Source organism: Haliotis asinina, chromosome 14 (genome assembly GCF_037392515.1).
Source record: "Haliotis asinina isolate JCU_RB_2024 chromosome 14, JCU_Hal_asi_v2, whole genome shotgun sequence".
Classification (NCBI taxonomy): Eukaryota; Metazoa; Mollusca; class Gastropoda; order Lepetellida; family Haliotidae; genus Haliotis; species Haliotis asinina.
Genome location: NC_090293.1, coordinates 46,279,197 through 46,289,200, shown reverse-complemented (window position 1 = coordinate 46,289,200; position 10,004 = coordinate 46,279,197). Strand labels below are relative to the sequence as shown.

Sequence of the window (10,004 nt, the reverse complement as noted above, 5' to 3'; positions counted from 1 at the left end):
CAGATTATGAGTTTATCAACTTGGAATAATTCTTAACTGAAGCATTTAGTTTCAACAATATCTCAGTTTAAATAGAATGCACTGACCCATATATCACAGGTATACTAGTATATGCATATATATTGGTCACAATATATTGACAAAGAGGATTGAGATGACTGCAGTTTTGTTAATCACACAATCAATTTGCACCATATCAAATGTTGCCAGTATTCAACTTCCAAAATTTAAATCTATCATTTAGATAATATCATGTTCTGTGTCATATGTATCTTTCAAATTCAAATTTCACTGATTATATCAACTATACACACATGTAGTTGGCAAAATATATTATGACTGACCACTGACACTCAGAAAATCAATTTGCATCATAAAAATTATCGCCTACTCTAATCCAAAACAGACCATTAGTAAATCACATAAAAATCATCTCTGAATGGAATCAAATATACATATATCACTAAATAATATCAAAGAACTATCACAGATCGAATAAGTGTCCCAGTAAGAACAGTAAACAATATATCCATGTCAAAACAAATAAAAAAGACCAGTTCACTTTTCCAAATCATTGTCGAGTTCATAGCCAGGTCCGTTAGGGAAAACCATCAGTCAGCACATCTAAAATTTCTTACTTTCCATCAGAACCCTTCTTGGAGAATTTCTTCTTCAGGAAGGATTCTTTGTCCTTCATCTTAGCTGTAGAGATCAGCTGTACAGGAAAGAAGCCATATTTCTTCTTCTTCTTCATTTTCCCCTTCTTAATGTAGCCATATGCGCGGCCATCAGGAGCAGATTCGTGGTCAGTGATGTAAATCTTTTGTCCTACAAAATCCAAAACAAGGACAGGTGTAGTCCCTGTTATAAAGCCTGAAGTCCAAAGAGCCTTTGGCAGCACCAATGTAATCATCTACAGTACTTCACATGCTCATTATTTGCAGATTCTTAATCACTGATGTCATCACCTTTCGTTAAATATGAAAATAGAGCTTCAAATACCAATCTTTACTGCCTCGCTGTATATTTTACTCAGTGTCTTATACTTCTTAATAGAATGAACTTGTATAACACAGTCAAGTATAATTATGGTAATGAATACTGTTATGCCTGTCAACATACCTGCTTTGAATGTGAGTTCATCCTCTGAGCGTGCAGTGAAGTCCTTCACAGCATACACTTTGACCTTCTTGGTTGTTGCTGGCTTCAAGACATAGTTGGGGTCTGCAGACGGGGGCACTGGAAGTGATGGATGCACTTTCTGGGTGTCAGCATAAGAGTCAGAGTCCGCTGAAAGGGGAATCGATACTTTCCATCCTGATTGTGTTCACTTCTTGTAAATGTCACTTTCCATATACAACTAAACACAAACTATCATTCACAAATTAGAAGTCTTAAGTCATAGTAAACAAGTCCACATGTTAAACAATGCTGCAAGATATTGAAGGGAACATGTCTCCCAGGAACTGGATCACTAACAGTCTAACGCTGTCATTCACTGATCAATTCACAAAAGATCCGTACAATGATCTATACCCTCAATATTCTCATCTGATCAGGACAATGTATAACCAGATTCTCCTTTCGCGCCTCTCCTTTCGCTATTCATCCTGAAGCTCACACTTCTTGCATTAGTAGTAGGAAGAAGAATTGTCTTAGTCACTGCTGGTTTTTCATTTAATAACTGAAATATGTTGACATTCAGTAAGTCTGAACTCTGAACTTCCAGATAAGGACAAGATAGAATACTTACAGTCACTCAGGCCCTTGAAATTTTCCACTATGGTCTCTGTGACGACAGGAGCTGTGTGTGGTGTTGTCTCCATCACAGCGTTGGGAATCTCAACATCTGGTTGGCGGTATGCAGTCACCAGCCTTGGGGTAGTGAGTTTTATGGGACGGGAATGCTCCCATGAGTCTAAAGATAACATAAATTCCATTCAGACCGTGGGTAAAACCCTCCTGTTGAAAATGTAATGTCTTCCAATACCTTGTCATCTTACTTTTTAAAGATGTTTTGCTAAAATACTTTAAGACCTTGTATTCACCTAGTATGACATTTATATTGAGCAGGTGAACATATATTTTGTCATGGTGCAACATTAAAACCTGAGGGTGCACCAGATGCATGTAGGTTTCATCTACTTAAATCAACCTGGTTATGTTCACGGACTTGCCTATTGTACTGCCTGTCACGTACAAGGACATGCATAATCTACTAGTCTTTACTTAAGCCTGTGGTACTGCCTGTCATGTACAAGGACACACATAATCTACTAGTCTTTACTTAAGTCTGTTGTACTGCCTGTCATGTACAAGGGCACACATAATCTACTAGTCTTTACTTAAGTCTGTGGTTCTGCCTGTCATGTACAAGGACACACATAATCTACTAGTCTTTACTTAAGTCTGTTGTACTGCCTGTCATGTACAAGGACACACATAATCTACTAGTCTTTACTTAAGTCTGTGGTACTGCCTGTCATGTACAAGGGCACACAAAATCTACTAGGTTTTACTTAAGTCTTTGGTACTGCCTGTCACATACAAGGACATGCATAATCTACTAGTCTTTACTTAAGTCTGTGGTACTGCCTGTCATGTACAAGGGCACACAAAATCCACTAGGTTTTACTTAAGTCTGTTGTACTGCCTGTCGTGTACAAGCACATGCATAATCTACTAGTCTTTACTTAAGTCTGTGGTACTGCCTGTCATGTACAAGGACACACATAATCTACTAGTCTTTACTTAAGCCTGTGGTACTGCCTGCCATGTACAAGGACACACATAATCTACTAGTCTTTACTTAAGTCTGTGGTACTGCCTGTCATGTACAAGGACACACATAATCTACTAGTCTTTACTTAAGTCTGTGGTACTGCCTGTCATGTACAAGGACACACATAATCTACTAGTCTTTACTTAAGCCTGTGGTACTGCCTGTCATGTACAAGGACACACATAATCTACTAGTCTTTACTTAAGCCTGTGGTACTGCCTGTCATGTACAAGGACACACATAATCTACTAGTCTTTACTTAAATCTGTGGTACCCACCCTCATTGTCATCATCATCTGAGGATACTCTGGTCTGAACAAACACAGCTGTGTTGTCTCTGGCAGACAAGTTTTGACTGTAAAACACATACATCACCAAATCAGTCATAGACCTCAGTGACATCAACAACATGGATGATATTGTCACAATGTATCTATCAAAGAATTACCACATGATACAGTAGTTTCTCTTCCACGTACCATTGCAAATCAGGGCTCCTTTCAGCAACCTTTAATAGGTTAACCTTAAGTCCCCTTCTTTAACATTTCACTAAGGCCACCTTAGTAACATACAGTCATCTTAGTGCTATGTGAAAGGAGTCCCAGATACAAATGACAGATTCATGAAATCTTTCGCACTTTCTACAAAATGCATCTTAATCTAGGAACCCTCAAAAACAAAATCTCGTACAGTATGTTCAGAAGACACAGCAAACTTATTCCTAGCTAAATGTATACACAAACTGATTCACTATGCAATACACAACTACTGCCAGACGTCAGATGGGACTGATCATCACTAAAGACAACCTGAGATGACTTACACAACATCTGACACCAGGGACTGTCTTGTTGTGGCCCACCTCCCAGGGGACTCCAGGTCTGACTTCTCCTCTGTTGTCCCACTTGATCTTTGTTTGTTTACTTCCTTTTGTTCCTTGACTTCTGATGGGTGAAACTGTGTCGATAGAGCATAGGTTTACAACACAGACTGGGGATACCAGCATACATCGCAATATTGATGTGTCGCCAAATATGTACTATCACTGTTGCATCGATACATTGTAACAAATTCAAGACTTCCAACATTGTGTTACTGAAGAAATATTTTAACATTTAAGCTGAAATGAACTGCTAAACTCACCTCTTCTTGGGGAAACTTATGCTCATACACATAGAACTGGTTGAAGAAACCAATTTCTCGCTGAATGTCAAGCTTCTCAAGCTCGGAGATACCTTCTTCAAATATTGCCTTCAGTTTCTCTTTCCTGAAGTGAGGAATACAAGTCGCACTTTATACAGTATATCTCAACATACCCAGAGTTGTAAAATATTAAAGTACTGGCCATTTGCTAAAGTGGTAGGGGTAGTCCCCTTTCAAATATTCCATCCATCCCTGAACACCAAGTGGCCTCTCCCTAAATATTAACAGCACCTTAACAGTTGGTACAAACTGGACACTCACAGACTGCTTCCAAGATTTCAAAAAGATTTCACATGCTTTCAAAAGGATTTTTGTGAACAACTTTATAAAACTATCAAAGCCAGTCTCAATTTATATCTTAGGTAAATATTTCAAGACTCACCTTTGAAACTCTACATTTTTGTTGCTCTTCAACATCATACCTAATACAGTCTTTAGGTTTTCAAGACGAGTCATCTCAAAGGCATCAGAATCATTCTGGAATTTCTTCATTTCCTGAAATAACAAATATTCGTCATGATTCTGTCAGACTTGTAAACATTCTCAAAAACAAAAAGACTAAGTCTCCATTAAAGCAAAATGTGGCTAACTTCTCACATGTACCATGACAATGCAATGTAACTGTTCTTCATCCATATCAATACCTCAATGAAAGTCATTCGAGTGGATTTTTCCTGATGGAGCTTGTCTTTGTAGATTGTCTTGGCCCCTGCAGCTTCAGCCTCTAGTTTCTGCCAGTGTCCCAAGAGAACCTGGAACTTTGTGGGATTGTCCTCCCTCCCTCTGTAGGCTTCATCCAGCTGTGGCTTGAAGTCATTTGCCTTGTCCTTTGTCTGGTAGAACTCCTGGAATAGCATGGAGGAATAAGTCCACAGACAGGCTAGTGATGTTGTCATGGCTTGTTGTACTGACAGACCACAACACATCATTGTCATCCATCAGTGATCAGTGGTGTATGGTTATAAAACAGTCAGCGGGTATGGTTTTACACCACCTTTAGCAATATTCCAGAAATATCACCATGTGGGATACCAGAAATGCAGTACCCATGTGGGGAATTGAACCCAGATCTTCGGTGTCAGGAGTCAACATTTTGAACACCATTGCTGTTAAACATGTAAGGGAAGACTGGGTGCCTGAAGACCACATTTAAAAAACATATGCATTCAATGAAACATTGGAGGAACTGCAACATCAAGCAGCCAATTGGCCAAGTGTTATTGTATGTGGGTTTCAGTTAGAAATTATTCAAGTAATAAATGTATGTGGGAACAATAGTTGATATTTTATGACAAAATATCTACTGAAACTGATGCCGATGCTGTCTGTTTATAACCACTCACATCTTTCAGCTGGTCAATCTGCTTCTCTAGCTTCATCTGTGTTTTCCTTGCCTTCACATACGTTGACTGTATGGCCTCCTTGGATGCATTGACACTTCTTGAGTGGATATACCTAAGAAGCCAGAATTAGAAAATATCACAAACCCATTGTTAATTATTGAAAATATACTGAACTGCAAAAGAAATGTAACTCTTTTTCTCAAGTTTTAAACAGAACGTATAACCATGAACACTTTTGTTTTTCAGATTTAATTTTGATCATAGCCAATCGTAGCAATTAACAGTGAACACAAAACCAAAAATATCTCAAGTCACAATTTTCTAAATTTGTTTGAACACGACATTATGATTCTCTGCCAATCAACAACGAGGCATTATCAGTGACAATATGAACATATTCAAAGAAACAGATAGATCACTAAGCATAGAAAAAACAGTAATCAGAGAAACACAATACTAAATACTTGTTTCATTTGACTAAAATCAATTTGACCTTGACAACTGTGACTATAAACTGAAATGCTCTTTTTCATGCTACCGACTCTACAGGGATATCAGTATTCAGCACAAATGGTATTCAGACTGAATGCTGTTTTATGCCAATCAGCAAAATCCAGTTGTGTGACAGAGGACTATGAATTATGAAGTACTGGCTCCAACGCAAACCTGTGGCTGAGAGTACAATCAAAGGTCAATCACACAAAGATTATGGGGATGTCACACATATATATCAGATAAATAGCAGTGATGTGATTTATACTTCGGTCAGCTCTTGTCATAAGCACTGTTTAGCAGCGATGCTTACTCTCTCCCAAATGAGTATGTAAATTCATTTCTATCTGAGTCAGTACTTACTCATGGAGGCGCTCAATTGGGCCTTCTGAAGCATACATGGCTTCAAGCCATTTAGCATGCAGATTCTCCTTCTGCCTTACAGATTCCATCCAGATATTCATGACAGCTTTGACCTGGTCATATGCTAAGTTGCTACCTGTACACAGAAACAAACAATTATAGGCTCACTTGAGCACATTCTGCTGCATCTGAATGAGACTTATGGCTCAAACCATAAAGTCATCACAGACAGATTTCGATTCTTACGTCAAGAACCTACATGTATGTACACAGAAATAATTACACTGATTCTTGTGATAGATTATACCTGGTTAAAAGTCAGTGATCTATGTCAATGGGATTGGTATTTCTATGGCTTTTTTTTATGTTATACATATTTTGGATACAAAGATATATGATTTTTTGTCTTTTCAAACCTACCAATTTGGGTCATCACACTCTCTTGCCATTTCGTTCGGAAGTCCTTGTATATTTTGCAGATTCTTCTCTCCAGTTTAGCACTGTCTGTGAGCAGGTTTTGAAGTGTTATCACTGAACTGAAAAGGAGAACTTGAAACATGAAATAGCAGAACCCATAAACTTGTTGCAAGCATTGGAAATTACTTCAAAAACACTTTGATTCAAAGACTGTATAATGGTAATGTCCTTTACAGACTTTGATACAAGGAATTTTAAACACTAGAAATCAAGCATGAAAATACTTTTACAGCCAACCTAAAACACTTGAGAGAAGTATGCTATAATACAATAACATCATGTTATTCTTCAGACAAATCTTTCAACATTCGGTCTACCACAGCCATGCAGGGATTAAATTGGTGCTGGGCATATTTGGTCTCTTGCACTTCTGGGAGTTATTTTATCCTCTCACCATCTGTTCACATTCCAGTTTGTTGATTTGACCACCAAACCAAATTGTTGTTTTTTTTCTTTGTTTTGTTTCTTGGTTGTTGTGTGTGTTTTGTTCATTTTTGTCGCTGGTTTCAAGTTCACTACAGATAACTGTTTTGGTTTTTGTTTGGGAGGGGTAGTTTTGTTTCGGGGAGGGGGTGTGCCTGTTAATGGGTTAATTTAAAGGTGTGTTTGTTTGTTTGCCTAAGATTTTTCATAAATGACACGCATAGTTAAACGTAAAATTGAATTAGTTCTGACACACTGCACAAGAACCAGAGGCAATTATTCAGTATGCGTGATATTTTATGGGCGCTTCTTTGAATTACACATTTATGTACAGCTTCACTTAACTGTTGAGACGGTCCTACAATGATTTAGAAATTCTCTGTTGAAGGGACAATATTGTCGTTTATCTAAAATAAAAACAATGTTTGTCCACATTTTGGGTGTAGGTTCATCAAAGAGGTTGTCTTCACACAAGAATATGATGTTTCGATTGCGAATTGAGCAACAATACATCAATTTACATGTTTCCATCTTAACTCACACAGGAAACTTCAGATTCCTATCGTCTTAACTAGCTGACAGTTGGACAGAAGTCATGGCTCACTTTGTAAACATTTAAACGGGTGGAAACATACAAAAATATACTTATACTCACGCAGATCCGCGTGAAAAGCGTTTAAGCGCAGCTGGTGTCGCCGCCTGACACCATTTGGGTGCTTCTAAGTGTGGGTCTGTCTCCGCCATGTTTGATTTTTCCGCCAGTGTGACTATCTTGATCCTTCCATGGCCGCCCCTGGGGAACAGAATGCCGTCGCTAGGGAACGCCACTACCGATACACAGTTTGATTGGAATAGCTAACACTATCCCAAGAGCCCTTGCGGCATAAATGGAACCACAGTGGCCGAAGAAACGACGCCGTTTCCGTATGATCGGTGAGAGACCTGAGGTAGAAGTCTAGATCCCGTTGGTATAACATTGTTCTGATGTTTCAAGTTCAACATTTGTAGATCTGTTTGTGAAACAGGAAAACGATCTATGGGAGATAATCCTGTGGGCTCCTTACGACGAAAATGTAGCGATGAGAGTTACTTCCCTTCAAGCAGAATGCAAGATGGCGTCGACCAAAGAAGTTTGCTTTCATTCGTACCAAGGTACATGTGATTATTTACATGTTTACGCCTAAATACGGACCCTTGGCACAATATCGCTTATAGTGGAAATTGATTTTGCAATCACATATTATACAGAGGTATGAACAACCCAAAAGCTGAATTAAACACGGTCCTTACGTTTTATGCATTTCAATGATTTGAAACTAGTATTGTCAGTTGGAAAATAAAGATTTTGGAAGCATGTAAGGTCTCTGCTTTACTGGGGAGACACTTGCATTTGATGACGACGTGGTTGTAAATAAGAAAAACCTGCAGTGATTAATCTGCTGAAATCCAAAGCCCAGACCGTGCGAGACGGACCCGAGAACAACCAAAAGTATTCCACTGGGAATATTCTTGTAAAAGATAAAGTGTTACATTTTGGTGTTGGCTTTGTTCCAATAATTTCAGCCCACTCTGTTAAAACTAGTTGAAGGAATACACTCTAAGATACCAAGACATCCCAAAAATCAGACATGACATTCATTGTTCTATAAGGTTTTACAGACATGCTTACAATAATTATTGTATTTTAAAATTTCATGAGCAATGGATTGATGGTAGATGGTCTGATAAAGCTTTGTCATTGTGCTAATTATGTCAGCATTCAAATGGGAGTCTTTCTCCAGTTCTATGCCTGCTTACGGGCATTAGCAGGAACTTGTCTTTTACTGAATTTGTACTGTACATAATTAACCTGTATCCTCATAAATATGTTGTTTAAACTGTAATTGTTTTGTCTTAAATAATTTGTGCACACAGGCATTTACAAATCTGTTTTCTGCAAATGATCTTCACTTTGGGAAATTTAGAGAGTGATCTGTCAGTGAAAAGTGTAACTGTACTTATTTCATCTTTGCTCTGATGATTATAGCGGCGTTCTGTAGTTTTTATTTTAAGGTCAGGGAAGGATCAAAGGGACACAATCCAGTTGGCCAACGTTGTTGCCGATGACGGTTCAATATGTGAGTTACCTCCCTTGGTTGTCATGAGTTTGGGTTGTCTGAACATTTCAGAAATGATTCTGTTTTGTTCCTGCAGAACAGTGTGAGTGTGCATTATCTTATCAAAACATTGATTACACAACACTTTCGTTTCATGTTGACTGGGTTCCGTCCTGTTGTACATCTTAGTGCAATAACCAGTCCAGAATTGTTTTACTAATTCCTTTAATTGGATACACTGATATTAGTCAGTATGATTTCATACATTTAAACACTTGTATATTGAAATACTACGCCCGTCTAATTCTTGCAAACATGTCGTTCAGCGTGCTCTGTCGTACAGCGAGCTCTGGTAAACGGAAACCTAGAAATCGTTGAAATCTCAACATGAGGTTCTGCGGCTAGAAAGATTTGGTAGTCTAGTACAAAATTAATATCATATCAGTCGCATTGCGCGTTACAGAACTACACTAAATAAGCGTAAAGAAACCGATAACAGGTGTTTCCAGTGAGACCGATGCATTGAGAATCATTTTACAGCCTCATCAAACAGGGACAGTCTGTGACGTCTTAGTTAAGGTCTTGCTGCCTATACCTCGCAATAAAATATAGAATTGCGATGTTATTAAAGTTTAAAATTAAAATCCATTTGTAAACACCATTTTCCTATGAAACAAGGAATTGGAATTCAGTGTAACCAGAGTTGTTTGTGATGTCTATTTTTACTTCCACACCAGAAAAGTCGGATCGGCTGAAAGAGAGGTCATTGTCTGAATAGGTTGATGAGACTCATGTTTTGGTATGCCATTGGTGAACGTAATGAAC

At 38.2% G+C, this 10,004-nt stretch overlaps 1 protein-coding gene across 1 annotated transcript; it reads right to left on the bottom strand.

The window, feature by feature from the left end:
- Positions 1-634: 634 nt before the first annotated feature.
- Positions 635-7,827, bottom strand: LOC137260828 (protein kinase C and casein kinase substrate in neurons protein 2-like). The gene is made up of 12 exons (XM_067798389.1): positions 7,739-7,827; positions 6,604-6,719; positions 6,184-6,319; positions 5,329-5,440; positions 4,630-4,830; positions 4,368-4,480; positions 3,926-4,049; positions 3,657-3,739; positions 3,061-3,137; positions 1,754-1,918; positions 1,123-1,290; positions 635-828 (listed from the first exon to the last, which is right to left on the bottom strand). Exons 1-12 carry the CDS (start codon positions 7,825-7,827, stop codon positions 635-637), a joined length of 1,578 nt encoding a protein of 525 aa, XP_067654490.1.
- Positions 7,828-10,004: the final 2,177 nt, after the last annotated feature.